Consider the following 19,693-nt stretch of genomic DNA (forward strand, 5'->3'; position numbering starts at 1 on the left):
GACTACGACGGGAAAGAGAGAGAGAGGAGGAGAGAAGCTTGAGAGAGATGAGAAGTTTTGTTGTTGTTGTGGTGGTGGTGGTTTTAAATAAACATGGAAGAGACTTGAGCTTGTGTAAATATTGGTAGGAATGATCTGGTTGAGACAGAGTGGTAGAAAATATGGGTGTGGATGGAAGTTCGGAAGTGGGAAGTTGAGGGGATTTCTTTGGATGGCTTTAATTTTCTCTGTGAAGTAAGAGGTAAAGTCATCCCCGAGAGGATGTCAGGGGGCAGAGACTGCCAGTGGCTGGAGGAGCGTGGAAAAAGCTTCAAATATTATTGTGGAGAGTGCAGGTGAGTTGGCTAGAGACATGGAATAAACACACCTGGTCTCCTCTAAGGAAGCAGGCGGTAGGGTGCTTTTAGGCTTGGGCTTCTGTCACATAGGATAAACATAAACATAAGGAAAAGAGACAGTGGTGGCCCTAGAATTTCTCTTTGGTAGAGCTTTAGAAGTGGCGATCTGATTCAGGGGCAGGAAAGCTTGAAGTTTTTTGGATAATATTTTACATTATATTACAGTGAGAAAACACCAGTCATTCATATTGAAGAACAGGGAAGACTTACAGATATCGGGGAGGAGGTAAAGCCCTCTCATTCAACCCTGTGTTTGGCACACCACTGGCAAGAGAGTCGGTGGTGTTGGCAAGGGTGTTATGAAGATTCTGAAGCAAGAAGGACTGTGTACTATCCGAACTTTCCGATGCCTCTTGCTGGAGCCCCCAGCCCCCCCGGAGCAGCTGGCATGCATGTTCAGACTATCTGGTGGCCACACCCAGACTGGTTTTTTTACCTATAAAAAAGGAGGAAGGATTTCTCTTCTGGTGACCCAGATATTTTTGGGCCAAGCATGATTCTCCAAACAATGCTGAGAGAATGGGTGACCCAGGGTTTGCTGACCCTCCCACCTATGAGCTCCAGCTTGCGCCAAATGTTTGCTTCAATCGACACTAAAGAAGGAAGAAATGGAAGGAGATGACAAATGGATTGGGGAAAGAAGAGAGATCAGTGGGCTCTGAGCAAGATGCAGGAGGTTTGAGTTAGTCATTTTGAGGTTGGACAACTGTAGGTAACGACCCAGCGCAGGGAGTGAGTGAGGTAGTGCTGAGATGATCTCCAGTGAGGAGGAGGTAAAGGAATCGAGAAGCCAGGGTGATACATAGGAGGGCAGAGGTCAAATGGTGTGACGTGAGCCCAGAGCCTCTGAGGAACTGGTTTTCTTACAAAAGATTGGGGAAGTAACCGTCAGTGATTCCAACACTTGATCACGGATTGGGGTTCCTGGATCTGATGATGTCCTTCCATGAAACACCATGGAACAATAGATTTAATCCCATCATATAAACTGAGATTTAGCACAAATCATCTGTTAGTATTCTAAGTGGGCTGGAACTGTTACATGGTAAATAATGTATACACAGTTGGATCTGTATCAGTGATTGAAAGCTCAAAGAAGCCACAGCTGAAGAAAGGGCGGAGGGACACCGGCAGGACTCACAGAAGCAGACTGGAAGACTTGGTCATGACTGACTCAGGCTAGAGGAAGCAGTGATGACAAGACAGGCATCAGAAGAGGAACAGCAGCAGTTAACAGGGGGAGGAAGGAAGGACGTTGGTTTTTTTTTAATGTCTTCGAAAATTTTTGTCTGCAGAAGAGCTAAATCAAAAGTTTGCTTTGGCTCTAGGGTTTAATATCTAAATTACTAAATTTACAAAGTTAAAACTTTGTCCTTCCTTAAGATTTTAAGTTCGACTAGCTTTTTATAAATCTATCAAAATTTAAACATGACTTTAAAAGGGACTTTGGCTTATGTTTGTCCTATTTGCAAACTTAGCTAATTCAACTTTAAAACAGTTTAAGCTGCATTTATAAATGTAATATATTTGATATCCTCTTTAAGTGTCTTAGTTGTTTGACTTAATAACACTTTCCTGAGTTCTTAAGTAACTCTTATGTAACCAATACACTTATAAATGTGGTGAACTTTAAGCTCTCTTAAATGTGCCTAATTTATAAATTTAAGCTTTATCATAAGTATGTATACATAGGAAAAAACATAGTATATCTAGGGTTTGGTATTATCCACGGTTTCAGGCACCCACTGGGGGTCTTGGAATGTATGGATGGGGGGACAACTGTACACCACTCCTCCAGGCCTAACCTAACAAGTATTAGTTGATTAGTGCCCACCATGTTCTAGGTGCTGGGGATACGTCACTGCAAAAAGGAGAACGAAGTCCTTGCCCTCATGAAATTTACATCCAGCCACATTCAGCAGATGTGTGTTAATTTGGAAGCTCCTTTTCAGTTGTTCTAGTTGAATCTTGCAACAGGTGAAAATTATTTGCCGTGTCCTTGAGAGTTGTGTGTATTTGGACCTATCCTGTAACAACTTACCTCATATATCATCCTCACTACTCGGCCCTTGGCTTCTGGGATAGTCCATCAAAGAACTTGAAGAAAAGTCTCTTTCTTTCTTTTTTAATTTTCCCAAATTTTAGATTCCTGAAACATTTATAAATTCTCTAAATTAAAAAAAAATAGGACTTTTATGGACTTTCTGTTCTGAATTAACTAAAGATTGATGCTTCTAATCCCCAGAATATGTACCAAGAAGCCTGAAATCAATGTAGAAGATCAGTCACTTGGGCCGACATATGAAGCAGTCAATTTTACGCTGAGAGATTTTGGTCCATCTATCTATCTTTCTTTCTTTTCTTTTTTTTTTTAGAATGAACATTGAGAGCATTCTGCCAGGAACATCTTAATTTTCAGAATCATTATAGTATGATGAGTTTAGCCCTCAAATAGACCCTGTGGAAGTTGGGTGGTGAATTGCTCTGAATATGTGTGGGGTGATATTAGGAAGATGGCAAGCTGAAAATGAGCATTCCAGAAGGGATAAAGCCTTCTGAATACAATATTAGACTATTTTATGATATTACGTTTCTAGGTGGTCTGAACTTCCTGAGTTACTTAAGAAACTTGATTTTCTTTCCATCAAGAAATAGCCAGTCAGAGCTTTTTTGGTTGCAAGTGAGAAATCAATGTAAACTGATTAAGGTAAAGGGGGATGTTTTATAAGTGAAGTAGGAGGACTGCTAGAGAAATGAGGCATTTTCTCCTTCCTTCCCTCAAAGGGACAGCAAAAGGCTAGCTCCTCTATTTTGGAGGCCTCATATATCCGTCCCTTGGAAGAAGATTTTTAAAAGTCAGTTTTATTGAGATAATTTACATACAATAAAATTCATCAATCTAAAAAGTACAATTCGATGGGCTTTGACAAGGACATACAGTCATGTAACCACTGTCACAATCATGATACAGAACATTTCCATCACCCCCCAAAGTCCCCGTATGCCCCTTTGCAGTCAGTCTCCTCCCCTCATCCGCCTCCCTGGTATCTCTGTTTTCTGTTATAGTTTTGCTTTAGAATTTCATATGAATGGATTCTATAGCACATATTTGTTTTTGTTGACTTCTTTCAGTTAGCATAATGCTAACTGATGTTGAGGATGTTGAGGTCCATCCATGTTCTTGCATATACCAGTAGTTCTTCCTTTTTATTGCTGAGTAGTATTCTATTGTGTAAATATACAACAATTTGTTCATCTATTCACCAGTTGATAGATATTTGGGTTGTTTCTAGCTCTAAATAAAGTACATCCCTCTGTGTGGACTTATGTTTTCATATCTCGTGGGCAAATACCTAAGAGTAGGATTGCTGGGGCATAGAGTAAATGCACATGTTTAATTTTATAAGAAACTTTCCCAAAGTGGGTGTATCATTTTCATTCTCACCAGCAATGTATGTGAGTTTAAGTTTTTCTATATCTTTACTATCACTTAGTATTGTCTTTTTTTAATTTAATTATTTTATTGAGGTCATATTGGCATATAACATTGTGTAATTTCAGGTGTACATTATTATATCTCAGTTTATGTATAGACTGCATCCTGTTCACCACCAATAGTCTAATTTTTACCCATCACCATACACATGTGCCCCTTTACTCCGTTTGCCCTCCCCCCACCCCCTTCCCCTCTGGTAACCACTGATCTGTTCTCCTCATCCATGTGTTAGTTTATCTTCCACATATGAGTGAAATCATATGGTTTTTGTCTTTCTCTGCCTGGCTTATTTTGCTTAGTATAATACCCTCAAAGTCCATCAGTGTTGTCGCAAATGGCACTATTTTGTCTTTTTTATGGCTGAGTAGTATTCCATTGTGCGTGTCTGGAATATATATATATATATATATATACATACATACCACATCTTCTTTATCCATTCATCCGTTGAGGGAGCCCTTGGGTTACTTCTACATCCTGCCTATTGTGAATAATGCTGTGATGAACATAGGGATGCATCTCTTCGAATTGTTGAGTTCATGTTCTATGGATAAAAACCCAGTAGTGAGATAGCTGGATCATATGATATATCTATTTTTAATTTGGGGTGAAATCTCCACACTGTTTTCCATAGTGGCTGCACCAGTTTGCATTCCCACCAGCAGTGTATCAGAGTTCCATTTTCTCCACATCCTCTCCAACATTCACTACTTTTTGTCTTGTTAATTGGTATTGCCAATCTTTAATTTTAGCCATTCTAGTGAGCATGTTGGGGTATCTCAATGTGGTCCCCCCAGTTTTATTAAGATATAATTGACATATAACATTGTATTAGTTTAAGGTGTACAAGATAATGATTTGATATACTTATATATTGCAACATGATTACCACAATAAGTTAACATCCATCACCTCACATAGTTACACATTTTTTCCTTGTGATGAGAACTTTTAAGATCCTCTCTCTTAGCAACTTTCAAATGTACAATACACTGTTGTTAATTACAGTCACCATGCTCTACATTATATCCCCAAAACATATTTATCTTATAACTGGAAGTTTGTACCTTTTGACCACATATGAAACAGTCATTTTACTCTGAGAGGTTTTGGTTGATCTTTCAAGTTTCCAAAATATTTAGAAGTGAGAAATACTGCTCTTCACATGAGATGACGGAGGTAACAGAAGAGAAACTTACAGTCAGGGCCATAGCAAAAAAAGCTAATATTAAAACTAGTTGAAGTAATAAAATGATAAGATTTGAATTTCAGTTATTGGAGAGAACTGGAAAACTGTACTTCAGGAAAATGGAAACTGGGATGGCTGAGATTCTATTATCAGACCAGGCCCAATAGAAACTACAATAACAACAGAGCTTCGCTATGAGAATTTTCCACAATGACAGAACTTTAAAGATGTGCTTTTATATTAACCAAAGATATTCACAGTTGTAAGTGCCAAAGTCTGCTTAATACCATATCTTCTGTTACAATATTTAAAATCCCCAGGATACACAGATCTCAGTGAAAATTTGATGGTTGAAGAAGAATTGAAACATTCAGTTCATAAGGATGCCTGGTGCTCCTTACATACCTTGAATTTAAGACAAAATGATCTATAGACTCTGGAAAATGTTACGTACTCTAGAAAACCCTGACTAACCTTAATCTTGGTCAGTATACACTTGGTTCTTTCCCTAACACTTATCAGTGGCCAGGAAATGTAGCATGCTTGAATTTATCCAACATAAAAATACACAATTTAACCCGCAGTGTTTCCCAGACACTAGGCATATTAGATATTAGCAATTTAATCTTTTATTTTGCATTTTCAGGTAGTGTTGGAGATCCTAGCAGATGCCTCCATCTTCTTTGAGAGTAAGCAAGAAAATAAAACTTTCTCTAAGGAGCAACTTGATCCTTTTCAAAAACCGAAGACTTTGGAAGCTGGTGGCAACAATTTCATTTGCTCCTGTGAATTCTCGTCTTTCACTCAGGAGCAGCAAGCACTGGACCAGATCCTGATCGACTGGCCAGAAAACTACCTGTGTGACTCTCCATCCCACGTGCGGGGGCCAGTGGGTTCAGGATACTCGTCTCTTGGTCTCTGAATGCCACAGGACAGCTCTGGTGTCTGCCGTGTGCTGTGCCCTTTTCCTGTTGATCCTGCTCACTGGGGTTCTGTGCCACCATTTCCATGGCCTGTGGTACATGAAAATGATGTGGGCCTGGCTCCAGGCCAAGAGGAAGCCCAAGAAAGCTCCCCCAGAGGGACATCTGTTATGGTGCCTTTGTGTCTTACAGTGAACGGGATTCCTACTGGGTGGAGAACCTCCTGGTCCAGGAGCTGGAGCACTTCAACCCTCCCTTTAAGTTGTGTCTTCACAAGCGGGACTTTATTCCTCGCAAACGGATTATTGACAATATCATTGACTTCATTGAAAAGAGCCGAGAAATGATCTTTGTGCTTTCTGAAAACTTTGTGACGAGTGAGTGGTGTAAGTATGAACTAGACTTCTCCCATTTTTGTCTCTTTGATGAGGACAATGATGCTGCCCTTCTCATTCCACTGGAGCCCACTGAGACAAAGGCCATTCTCCAGCAGGAAGGGTTTGAGTTGAAGAATAATTCTAGTTTTAAAAAGGAAAATATCTATAAAATAAAATATTCTCACAGTTTTCAAAACAGTCCTATGTTAATTAGAATTTTACTATTGTTATTTTTCATGGGCAGTATTAAGTACTGTTCTTCAAAAATTATAGATGTTATTGAAATCTGTTCAGAGCAGAAATATTTTGAAGTATGGGTGTTCGTGTACAAAGATCTGTAAAACAGTGCAAGAATTATAGCAGATTTTCATTAACTGATTTTTGATAGATGTATTTCTTATTATTTTCTTTAACTATTACAAACTACTTCATGTGAAAAAGACACAGACTGTGTTTTTTGATAACTTCATTTTAGAATTACAGTTAGATGCTCAAAAATATAAATATATACCATGACAGTTACCCTTTTCCAAACACCTTTTCATATTCTGTATTCATTTTCTAACCTCCTTTTTTCTTTTTAAAAAAGATAAGTTTTGTAGGGAGTTGTAGGAGGTCTTATATCAAATTGAAAAGAAGATGGACTAAGGAGGCTTGGAGTCTAACATGGGGTTAGCCACTTAGCTGTGAACCACGTGATTCAAAGACTTGAACTATAATAATATCAGAGCTATTTATTTCATGTGTCATTGTGAGAGTCAGATGAAAACATATATGTGAAAGTCCTTTGAAAACATTAAGAACTGAACAAATAGAAGGACCGTGCCTGAGTAGAATGTGCTAGTAGATTTGCTGAGAGTGTAAAATAATCTTCATTTATATAGATGACACTGATAATGACTTATGGGTAAATACATGATTTCTACCTGACTTTGCCAGAATATTCTAATTGGCTGTAAGATTACAAAGCAATAACAGCAGTCAATCTAGGCAGTTCAACTAGAGAAGACATATAGAGAAACAGAGGTTTTTAGTTTTAGGGAAAAGAAATTGGACAGAAGTTTTCTCAGGTACACACTTGAGAAATCACGAGGAAGAGAGGTGGAGATCTGAAGTACTAAGGAGACAGTCTTCAGGCAGCTGGCTTGTCAGGGATAGAGAGAAATATCACATGGTTAACCCTATGGAAAATCAGACTGCACCCTCAGCTCACATTCATGCATATTGATTAAGTTGGCCTGATGTTCCAACCTTTAATGAAGATTAGGGATTTGGAATAGGGTAAGAAAACGAACTCTGGATTTGGGGTAAAATTCTGCTTTCAAATCACAGTTCTGCCATAATTTGTAACATTTCTTCCTCTGTAAAAGAGGAGCAAGAATGCTTCCTCAGCCTCTGACCTCGATTTGTGAAGATCAATGTGATTATAAACATAAATGTAGTTTATGAATATTAAGGCAGTTTAATTTTTAAAAGGGAGCCTGTTTCCCTTATAAACATTCCTCAGTAGTTTCTGTGGCAATGCAGAAAGCCAATCTAAGACTGTTTTTAGAATTACTTGCTTTGAGAAGCAGGGATAGAATGGAACAAGGGAAGGACTTAGGTTCACAATCTAAGTGCAGGCCCCACATCTTTTCATGGTAAGAGCAGGAATGGATGTATGCAGCTGCTAGACACAGTCAGAGCACCACCACGGACTGCCCCAGAATTGGGGGGAAAAACAATCTGAGGCTTCCTTAGCTGCTCCTCAAGCAAAATCTTGGTGTGTTGGTCTGGATAGTGACTGGTGAGCCATTTTAATGCAGGAGAGCATAGACTTGAGGGTGGAAGTGGACCCTGGAGAACACTGACCGGTGAATGTGTTGAAAAGGAGGGAAAGATGAGAAGCATGGGTCACGAGCCTGAATTCGGGCTCCCAAGGATGGAAAAGACTGGAGAAGAAGTAGCGTTTAAAGACAGTATGTTTCGCGGTAACGTGAGGCTTCGCAAGACCGAAGCTTCAAGAAAATACTGGTTGGGTAATTAGCCTTCTCTTTGGTTGCGAAATCTTCCTCTGTGCTTCGGGGAATCCCAAGCGGAGGCCACTAGCATCTCGGTTCTCCTTCTCTTTTCCTGCGACTCCTACCCAGCCCCCAGCGCCCTCCTCCCACCCGGGCCGGCACGAGGCGGCGGTCGGGCCAGGACCCACGAGCGCTGACGCGGGCCCACCTCCCACCAGCTGCGACCTCAGTCACAGTCACCTGACGGAGCCTGCGGGGAAGGGCGGCCTTGGCGGCCCCGGGCCACAGCCGCCGGGCGTGGAGACCGCGCTCGGGCATCGCCTGCGCTGCGCGATGGGCGGGCCCCGTAGCCCGGGAGCCCGGGGCGCCCCGGCGCGCGCGCTCTCCCCGTGACTCTCCCTCGGCCGGGCGCGTCCAGTCTGGAGGCGGCAAGAGGGTCTGGCGGCGGCTCCGCCGGCTCCCAGGTACGTCGGCCTTTCCCGCCGGCGCCGGACCCGAGAGCGCGCTCCGCGGGGGTCCTCGCACCCAGCCCTTCCCCGGCGGGGGCCAGCAGGCGCGCCGGGGATCCCGCTGCGGTGCGGCTCGGGTCCCGGCGGAGGCGGCGCGGGCGCGGGCGCGGGCGGGGAGAGCACCCGGCCCTCGGGGACGTCCACGCTCCTGCCGCCCGGTCTGCGCCGCCCTGCGCGGGAATGTGGACACGCGGAGGCCGCGCTGAGGTCAGCCCACGGGAGGAGCGGGGGCCACCCGGAAAGGGACCCGGGCACGGCAGAGAGACGCCCAGCCCCTGAGCGTCCCGGTGCCCATGGTCCGCGGCGGGGCCGAGCGCCCTTCCAGCCTCGGAGGGCCCTGGGGGTCGCTGCGTGGAGTTTCCGCTGGGCTCCACGCTGCAGCCGGCCATGTCCCCGGGGAGACCGAGGTGGGTGGTGACCCCGGCCCTGTCCTCGGGCCACCAGGGTTCTCCGAAGGGCCACCCTCCCGCCGGCGGCTCTGAGCGTCCTCCCCGCCGCCTGGGCCCCCTTCACTCCGAGCGCAGGTGACAGGGATCAGGTAAAGGTGTTCAAGGTTGAACACGTGCGTCCTGCTGGGGGTGCGTCTGCGCTTGCCGGTTACCGCTAGGACCCAGCTTCGAAAGGTGGGGTTTCGGTCACCCTGGCTCAGAAGTGGGAAAGGTTCAGGACTCGGGAGCTGCCCAGGACTCGAGCTCCCTCACCCGGCGCTGGCCTCTGCACCGGGGCGCGCTCCACGTTCCTTCATCCTTAGAATATCTCTGAGTTATGTCTCTGGTTGGAAAATAACTTCAAGCATTTAAGCAGAGACGAGTTCTTTAAATAAGAATGCTCTCAAGTTCACCTTACAGCTTCAACTTCTATAAATGAGAACTTGTGTTTAGAACTTAAATACAAGCCAAGATAGCGTTTTTCTGTTTGAAAAAGGCGGGGGGTGGGGGTGCATTGTTCCGATTGTAAACTGAGATGATTTTAACTTTACAGAAGGTCTTGTCTTCACTGTTACTAACTCAGATCTTAATCGAAAAGCAACTGGTCGATAGGGCGGCCTGATTTGAAAGTAGAGATCAGAAAAAGGAAATGGCAAACACCCTTTTTGAAAGTGACTTATTCACCAGTATTTTGTTTCTTCCTGTTGTAAGCAGAGGACATTTGCATCTTTCAACTTTTTATAATGTACCCATTTTATCAAAATTGCCAGAAGTTGACAGCATGTTTTGGAAGTTTCTAAGCTATCAGTTAATTTTTTGCGTTATTTTATTTAAGAATTTGGCTTGGTTGGTTAAATATCTTGCAAGAGGTTGCAAGAGGCGGTGGCTAAAGGGTGGGAGAAATGGGTGAACTCTTTTTTTTTTTTTTTAGTTTAAATTTAATAAAAATTAAAAAATAAAATAAGATAGCTCAGAATTGCACATGAACCGGTAGTGGTCCTAGAGACAGCAAGAGCTCTTCATTTAAGGGAATACTGATTTCTCCCACCAGCTTCCCTCTGCCACCTATCTTTCTTTTGCAACCCTATATGGTCCTCCATAGAAATATCCCTTCAGCAGTGAACACCCAGGAAACATACCCCTCTGGAAAGGCATATACAAGAATCCACTATCTGTACTTTCTGCAGAGTGAGGCAGAGAAGATTTTTTTCTGGGGTAGCCATCCAATAGCTGAGTGCTTTTAATACGCCGAAGCAGGTAATTTAATTTGTTTTTGGGAAGGATGAAAGTTAAAAGCAACACAAAGAGTAATAATGGGTCAGAATTATGGGTCAGCGGCTAGAACTATCTACAAAGTTAGACCCTTTAGATATAAACTCCTTAAATGAGGAAGGGCCTCAGAAATGAAGAAATCATGTTGCAACTGAGGGAAGTCAGATTCAGAGATGAGAAGTGATCTGCCCAAGGCAAAAAAAAAAAAAAAAGAATTTGGCTTTGTTGGTTAAATATCTTGTTTTGATTTTAGTGATTGGACATGATTTATTGTGTATGACATCCTGGATGTGACCTCCTCATATCTTTTAATAAATATAAGTTGTATTTACTCCTTCCAAATAGTAGGCTTGCTTGTCAAAATTATGGTTTTTTTCCCCACGATATCATTTAGAGTTTACAGTACTATTCCCTCATATTGAAAAGCCACGTCTGAGTTTTTGAGTGCTGTCTTCTTTCTTATCTGTTATTACATTTAAACAATTCAATTGTTGCTGCTTGCTGCCTCCTCTTACCAGGTTCATTTTCCAGATTGCCAAAGAACATATGTTTTTGGGTACTTCTTTCAATGAGAGTCTATGGATAAAAATTCTTTTTAGTTTTTGAATGTCTGCAAATGTCTATCTCACCTTTACTCCTGAATGATAATTTAAATGGGTATAGATATTTAGATTGACAGATATGTTTTCTCAGCCCTTTGAGGATATTATTTCATTGTTTTTTGGCTGGGTGAGGAATTTTTAATCTTTTTTTGTTTGGGATTCAATGTGCATTTATAATTTGGGGACTTATGTTTTTCTTCAATTCTGAAAAAATCTTAGTTTATTATACCTTTTAATATTTGGATCCACACCAGCGTATGTGGCAGGCCTGGGGTTCTGATTTCTTATAGGAGATTTCTCATAGGCTTCCTTCCAGGCAGGTTGAGACCCTGGGCCAGAGGGCAGAGATTTTTTAGGTTCCTATTCACATAAGGTGTAACCTTTTCCCTGCAGATGGCTTTATGGAGAGTCCACTTGCAGTTCTCTGCCATGCACTGGGCCATGAGTCCCTTCTCCTTTCATGCTTCACCCAGGCATTACAGCCCTAGCCCTAAAGTGGGTATCTGGTCATGGTTTCACTGTAGCTTCAACTTCCTGTGTATCTTGGATCAGCAGATGTCCACAGCATAAGTCGCCTCTAATACCAGGCTTATTTCTCAGACTTCCATCCTTTCTGGGGTCTTGGACCAATAATTCCTTACCACTCTGTCAACTTTCTGAATTCTTTAAGTAGACGATTTTTATACTTTGTCCCACCCCACAACCCTCATTAGATTTGACTCTATTCAGTCTAACTTTAGCCATTGCCCTTCCATTTCTCAGTGTCTTACAATGAGAGGTTCTTGGCCCTGTGCTGCAATGTGGTGGGGAAATGAGTGGAGAAAGAAGTAATTCTGATCTTAAGTGTCAAGTTGTTAACCATAGTTTTAGCATCATCAGTAATTATTATTTGTTGAAAACCCAGATTGCAATAGGTACCATATAATATTTGTATGAAATAGCTCAAGATCTCTGCTCTCATAAATTTTACGTTTTAAAGAGAAAAGACTAGGACAAATTAGAAAAAAAGGTATTTAACCTAAAGCTTAGCTACAAACTGATACAGATTTCTTAAGATTTGTGCTATTTATTACAGAATGGAAAAAATCAAATGAATTTTGTTTGCCCAGTGCAATTATACTAAGAGGGTTTTTTTTCAATAACTGATTAAGCAGAAAGACAATGGGATAGCTATAGTACTGGATAGTAATAAGCATCTCGTCTTAACCCTGTCGATTTTAGAGGTAGGTACAATATTAGAGCTCTAGCCTCTATGGGTTAGTTTCTAGTGTCAGCTGTTTCTGCTCCTCATACTTATTATCTTGCTTCGTTTAGTACCTGATTGTTTTTTTATTTTGTACTGGACATTGTATTTGAAAAACTGTTTGTAGAAGGAAATTTGAGGCCTAGGATTATGCTATCTTCTTCTAGAGAAAATTTTCCTTTCCTTCTGCAGGTACCCATGAGTACCAGCATTCCAGAAATCATCTTAATCCATTTTCAGAGACTGGGACTGTCTGAGCCATCCAGATAAATCGAAGCTGTGTGAAGACTTGTTTTCTTCTAGTTCAGCCTTACCTGTCCCATCCATCACTGCCCCAGACCTTAACTTTTACCTCCCTGTCCTTCAAGGGTGTCAAAAGTGCTGTGCAGCCTATCAGAACATGCTTACTGTGTTCAAGGTGAGAAAAGACAAGATGGAAAATTTTGGCAGAGAATTGGAAGCTATAAAAAATGACAGAGCAGTTGTGAAAAAGAACCAACTATAAATTATACAGATGAAAGTGACAATAACCAAAAAAATGTAAAAGCAGTGGATGGATTTAACACAGCTAGACTAAACACAGCTGAAGAAAGAATAATAACTGGAAAATAGATCAGAAGAAAATATCTAGACTGAAATGTGAAGAGAAAAAAGTATGAAAAGAACAGAAGAGAAAGAGACATGGAAGATATAGCAAAACTAATGCTTAGATGAAAATTTATGACCTTAAATGGATATATTAGAAATGACGAATGGCAGAAAATTAATGAGCAAACATCTACCTCAAGAAATTAGAATAAGAACAGTAAAATAAATCTAGAGAAAGCAAAAGGAAGGAAATAGTAATATAAGAATAGAAATTAATGAAATAAAAAATTCTATAAAGTGAGAAGAGTTTTTGAAAACGCTAATAAAAATGATAAACCTTTGGCAAGAAAATCAAGAAAAAAAGCGGGCACGAACAACTCATCTAAGGAATAAAATAGGGGACCTCACTATAGATCCTGCAGACATTAACATAATAAGAGGATATTATAAGTGTGTCAAAAAATTTGAAAATTTAAAAGTAAATGATAAATTTCTTGAAAAACACAACTTACCAAAAGAAGAAGAAGAAGAAAATCTGAATAGTTCCATAGCTGTTAAATAAATTTAATGTATTTGACAAAAACAAAATAAACGAACAAATAACAACAACAAAAATGGCAGGCTCAGAAGACAGCATTGGTGAATTCTGTACCAAAGGAAAGGAAAGGAAATTTATAGGGCAATTTTACTTCTGAATATAGATGCAAAAATTCTAAACAAAATATTAGTAAATAAAATCCAGCAATATATGAAAAGGATAATACTTCCAGACTAACTTGAGTTTATTCTAACAAGGCAAGATTGTCTTAACACTAAAATTGATTAATGTAATCACCAGTATTTATTAAAAAAGAAAAGGAGGAAATTCATTTATTATCTCAGTAGATATAGGAAGAAAAAAAGAATTTGATGAAGTTCACATTCAGTAATCAAGAAAATGAAATAAAGGTATAAGGATTGGAAAAAAGAAATAAAACCATTATTATATCTGGGTGATCTGACCGTCTACATAGAAAATAAAAAAGAATCTACAAACTGTGGAATTACTAAATTCGCAGGGTTGCTCAGTGCATGGTAAATATATAAAATTTAATTGAATTTCTACATATATATGTATATGCCACATATAAGTAGGTAATACTATTTTCAAAGCTTCACAAGTATCAGATGCCTAGGAATAAATCACACAAAGTATGCTCAAGACTTCTATGCAGAAAACCATGGATATTATTGTGATAAATTAAAGAAGACCTAAATAAGTGGAAAGATAGAGCATGCTCATGGATTGGAAGATTCAACATTGTAATGATGTCAGTAATTCCCAAATTGATCTACAGATTCATGACATTGCCAATTAAAATAAACAGGTTTTGTTTTTGAAACTGATAAATTGGTTCTGCAGTTTATAAGAATACGCAAAGGGCCAAGATTAACCAAGACTCACTTGAAGAAGAAAAACAAGAAGGAAGGACTTGCTCTCCTGGATATTAAGATATGTTGTATATTTAATATAGCATACTACCAATACAAGGATAGAGAAATAGACATTGGATCAGAATAGAGAGCACTTAAACAGACCCACCCCTATGAGGACATGTGACTGTTGGCAAAGGTAATATTGTGGATTGTTTCCTTGAAATGATCTTTTTAAAAATGGTGCTGAGTCAATTGAATATCCATATTGAAAAAAAAATGAATCCTGTGTGCTACCTCAAATATTAATCCCAGGCAGATTATATGCCTAAAAGTGAAAGGCAAAGCAATAAAGATTTTGGAAAATAATAAAGAGAATATCTTCATGATAATGTAGGAAAGATTTTTTAAACAGGCCACAAAAATCACTATGACAAAACAAAATAGAAAATTTAATGACATCTGTTCATCAAAAGATTCCACTAAGAGGGGCCGGCCCGGTGGCGCAAGCGGTTAAGTGCGCGCGCTCCGCTGCGGTGGCCCGGGGTTCGCTGGTTCAGATCGCGGGCGCGCACCGACGCACTGCTTGGTAAGCCATGCTGTGGCGGCGTCCCATATAAAGTGGAGGAAGATAGTCACCGATGTTAGCCCAGGGCCGTCTTCCTCAGCAAAAAAAGAGGAGGATTGGCGGATGTTAGCTCAGGGCTGATCTCCTCACAAAAAAAAAAAAAAAAAAGATTCCACTAAGAAAGTGAAAAGGCAAACCACAGAGTGGAAGAAGATATTTGTAACACATATATCTTCCATTTACAGAGTATATAAAGAGCCCCTATAATTTAATAATTATAATAAGGACAACCCAATAGAAAACAATGGGCCAGAGGCTGAAACAGGCACCTTATAAATGAGGATTTCCAAAGGATCATATGAAGAGGTGTTCAGACCCATCATCAGTCTAGTGAGATACCAGGACCTACCTACCAGAACAGCTGAAATTAAAAAGACTGGCAGCGCAAAATGATGGCAAGTTGTAGAGGAACTGGAACTCTCCTGCAGTGCTGATGGGAACGCAAATTATGCTGTATCCCTACTGTGAAACGCTGTGATCTGTTGGAGAAAAAACCAGAAATGTCTCTATATACTTGACATAAGAAAGATGTCAGGCTATAGTTTTAGATGAGAAATGAAAATCCAGAAGAAATATGCATGGTATGACCACATTTATCTAAAAAATTCGACAGGAGGGGATGCAAAGCAGTGGCATTCTTGGATTAAATTAATACAATTTTTTTTTTTTTTTGTAGAGTTAATGCAGTGAACAAATACAGACAAAGGAGGACAGATGCAAAGAGCGAGAGCGCTGAATAGAGCCAAAGAAGGATAAAGGGCCCAGAAGGTGGGCAGAGAGCAAGTGTTGGATTCATGGCTGAAAGGAAACTGGCAGTTGTGGAGAGTGTGCAGACAGCTTTATTTCCCCCACGTGTATCGGAACAGCCCCATCCAGACTAAAGCACTGCTTTTTGCATGCACACCTCTGCAAGAAGAGAAGGTTCTGATGGCCTGATTGTTCCTCAGCCCAGCAAACCACCTTGCTCTGCCTGGGCCTGCCTGCTAGTAGTAGGTGCCAGAGAGGGTTGAGGAAAATGGGACCTTTTTCTTTTGGTCAAAAAGTATGCTACTCCTGGAGCTGCATTCAGTGAATAGTTATCCAATGAGAGCTGTGGTTTGGCTTTGTGAGATCTCCTACTCCTGGGAGGCACTGAGGCAGGGAAGAGGCATGCTTAAATAGAAAACGGTGTGAAGTGCAGATATAGGTGATTGTAAATCCGTATGGTTAAGCCTAGCCCATTTCTTAAAATGCTTGCTTGTTCATTCCTCCATTCATTCATTCACTCATTCTTTCAACCCATGTTTATTGAGTCCCACTCTGTACTCTCAGATGGTATTGTGCTTTTAAGTCATTGTACAGTACAGTCTATCTGTGTTAGTGTTGTTGGATGCGTCAGGGAATTCATTTTTTATCCCCATTCATACATTTCATGTGCCTCTCTGTTATTTCCTGGTAGCTCTGTGTGTGTGTGTGTGTGTGTGTGTGTGTGTGTGTGTGTGTTTGTGTTACGCCTTACAACACATTTCTCAAGAACTGGAATTACGATATGTTGTCAAACACAATCACTCATTTGACCCTCTTTTATTTGTAGGTTGAATCACTGGACAATGCTGCATGCTTTGTGGACAGTGTGGATCTTGGGGGCCGTAATCAGCTTCTTCAAGGAAGGGGCCGCTGATCAGCCTCATTCTCTGTCTTGTGACCCCACTGGTATCTGCGATGGCCGCTCCAGATCTTTAAACTCCATCCCCTCAGGGCTCACGGCAGCTGTGAAAAGTCTTGACCTGTCCAACAACAGGATCGCCCATGTCGGGAACAGTGACCTGCGGAGGTGTGTGAACCTCAAGGCCCTGAGGCTGGGGGCCAATGAAATTAACACAATAGAGGATGACTCTTTTTTCTCCCTGGGGAGTCTCGAACATTTGGACTTATCCTATAATCGCTTATCTAATTTATCCTCCTCCTGGTTCAGGTCCCTTTCTTCTTTGAAATTCTTAAACTTACTGGGAAATGCCTACAGAATACTTGGGGAAACATCTCTTTTTTCTCACCTCACGAATTTGCGAATCCTGAAAGTAGGACATCCTGACTTCACTGAGATTCAGGAAAAGGATTTTGCTGGGCTAACTTTTCTTGAGGAACTTGAAATTGATGCTTCAAATCTCCAGCGGTATGAGCCCAAGAGTTTGAAGACAATTCAGAACATCAGTCATCTGATCCTTCGTATGAAGCAGCCTGTTTTACTACCGGAGATTTTTCTAGATCTTTTAAGTTCCTCGGAATATTTGGAACTGAGAGATACTCATTTAAACACTTTCCGTTTTGCAGAAGTACCTAATGATGAAACCAATACATTGATTAAAAAGTTCACATTTAGAAATGTGGAAATCACTGATGAAAGTTTTATTGAAGTTGTGAAACTGTTGAATTACGTTTCTGGAGAGTTCGAATTAGAGTTTGATGACTGTACCCTTAACGGACTTGGTAATTTTAGGATACCCGATAGGGACAAAATTAAAAATCTAGGTAGGTTAGAGACACTAACAATACGGAAATTGCGTATTCCAAAGTTTTACTTATTTTATGATCTGAGTACTATTTATTCACTTACAGGAAGAGTTAAAAGAATCATAATAGAAAACAGTAAGGTTTTCCTGGTTCCTTGTTCACTTTCACAACATTTAAAATCATTAGAATATTTGGATCTCAGTGACAATTTAATGGTTGAGGAATACTTGAAAAACTCAGCCTGTGAGCATGCTTGGCCCTCCCTACAAACCTTAATTTTAAGGCAAAATCATTTGACATCGTTAGGAAAAACTGGAGAAACTTTGCTTACTCTGAAAAACCTGACTAAGCTTGACATCAGCAAGAATAGTTTTCATCCTATGCCTGAAACTTGTCAGTGGCCGGAAAAGATGAAATATTTGAACTTATCCAGCACAAGACTAAATCGTTTAACCCAATGCGTTCCCCAGACACTGGAAGTTTTAGATATTAGCAATAACAATCTCAATTCATTTTCTTTGTTTTTGCCACAACTCAAAGAACTTTATATTTCCAGAAATAAGCTGAAGACTCTACCAGATGCCTCCTCCTTACCCGTGTTACTAGTCATGAGAATCAGCAGAAATACAATAAATACTTTCTCTAAGGAGCAACTTGATTCTTTTCAGAAACTGAAGACTTTGGAAGCTGGCGGCAACAATTTCATTTGCTCCTGTGAATTCCTGTCTTTCACTCAGAAGGAGCAAGCACTGGACCAGATCCTGATCGACTGGCCAGAAAACTACCTGTGTGACTCTCCATCCCATGTGCGGGGCCAGTGGGTTCGGGACACTCGTCTCTCGGTCTCTGAATGCCACAGGACAGCTCTGGTGTCTGCCGTGTGCTGTGCCCTTTTCCTGTTGATCCTGCTCACTGGGGTTCTGTGCCACCATTTCCATGGCCTGTGGTACATGAAAATGATGTGGGCCTGGCTCCAGGCCAAGAGGAAGCCCAAGAAAGCTCCCCAGAGGGACATCTGTTATGACGCTTTTGTGTCTTATAGTGAACGGGATTCCTACTGGGTGGAGAACCTCCTGGTCCAGGAGCTGGAGCACTTCAACCCTCCCTTTAAGTTGTGTCTTCACAAGCGGGACTTTATTCCTGGCAAATGGATTATTGACAATATCATTGACTCCATCGAAAAGAGCCACAAAACGATCTTTGTGCTTTCTGAAAACTTTGTGAAGAGTGAGTGGTGTAAGTACGAACTGGACTTCTCCCATTTTCGTCTCTTTGATGAGAACAATGATGCTGCCATTCTCGTTCTTCTGGAGCCCATTGAGAGAAAGGCCATTCCCCAGCGTTTCTGTAAGCTGCGGAAGATAATGAACACCAAGACCTACCTGGAGTGGCCCACTGATGAAGCTCAGCAGGAAGGGTTTTGGTTAAATTTGAGAGCTGCCATCAAGTCCTAGGTTCCTTCAGTAAAGGCCGGTCTTGTAAAGGCCAGTCTTGGTCTGGTGGTGGTCTTCATATCACTAGTTGTAACTAAGCCCATTCTGACACAATTATATGTAAACCACATGAATGTACTGCCATTTGAGGCTTTGCTTACTAAAACTACTGAAACTGTTCAAATTTGATCTAGAGTGCTGTTTTATAAAAACTGCTACCAGATTGGAAAAAAAATGGTTTTTGATTTTTCTTTATCCTATGAGATAATCAAGATCTAAGTCCATGATTGATATCTTAGTTATCTGTAGCAATTGCCTTAGTTCATTAGGAAATAGCACAAATGATCAGAAGATTTCAGATGAATGTGTCTGTCAGCTTTCTGCAAGGAGATGCATCCGTGTCTATAGATGGCATTCTCCATCCCACCTAGCTGTCTCCTCTCTGTATGACTGCTCTCAAGAGCAGCAAGGCAAAATGTTTGGGTCACTCAGCCAAACTTGTTGTTATTCCTAGAAAAAAGTGTTGTGTGTCCCCATTAAACTTTACAAGATACAGAAGACCTAGAGGGTGGACTGGGTCTTTCTGAGTACTTGATAGGTTTCTCTAGCCATAGTTACTTGAGAGAGGGTACATAACACAAGATACAGTTAATTATATCTATCCATGAAAATGAAACCAGGGATGTTAATAAAATACTCAATTT

At 40.9% G+C, this 19,693-nt stretch overlaps 1 protein-coding gene and 1 pseudogene across 4 annotated transcripts; both read left to right on the forward strand.

The window, feature by feature from the left end:
* Positions 1-261: 261 nt before the first annotated feature.
* Positions 262-6,724, forward strand: LOC131411186 (toll-like receptor 2; annotated as a pseudogene).
* Positions 6,725-8,713: 1,989 nt separating this feature from the next.
* LOC131411405 (toll-like receptor 2) lies at positions 8,714-19,418 on the forward strand. 4 transcript variants are annotated; one of them, XM_058550233.1, is made up of 3 exons: positions 8,714-8,847; positions 15,743-15,834; positions 16,640-19,418. In XM_058550233.1, exon 3 carries the CDS (start codon positions 16,656-16,658, stop codon positions 19,008-19,010), a length of 2,355 nt encoding a protein of 784 aa, XP_058406216.1. In that variant the 5' UTR covers positions 8,714-8,847; positions 15,743-15,834; positions 16,640-16,655; the 3' UTR covers positions 19,011-19,418. The 4 variants fall into 4 exon arrangements, with proteins under 4 accessions (XP_058406216.1, XP_058406219.1, XP_058406218.1 ...); XM_058550235.1 differs by lacking the exon at positions 8,714-8,847 and adding an exon at positions 12,593-12,855; XM_058550234.1 differs by lacking the exon at positions 8,714-8,847 and adding an exon at positions 15,406-15,647.
* The last annotated feature ends 275 nt before the right edge of the window (positions 19,419-19,693 follow it).

The sequence above is a fragment of the Diceros bicornis genome, chromosome 11 (assembly GCF_020826845.1).
Source record: "Diceros bicornis minor isolate mBicDic1 chromosome 11, mDicBic1.mat.cur, whole genome shotgun sequence".
NCBI lineage: Eukaryota > Metazoa > Chordata > Mammalia > Perissodactyla > Rhinocerotidae > Diceros > Diceros bicornis.

Excerpts from the sequence above, each read along its gene's own strand:
- LOC131411405 (XM_058550233.1), top strand. The coding sequence starts at position 16,656 with ATGCTGCATGCTTTGTGGACAGTGTGGATCTTGGGGGCCGTAATCAGC.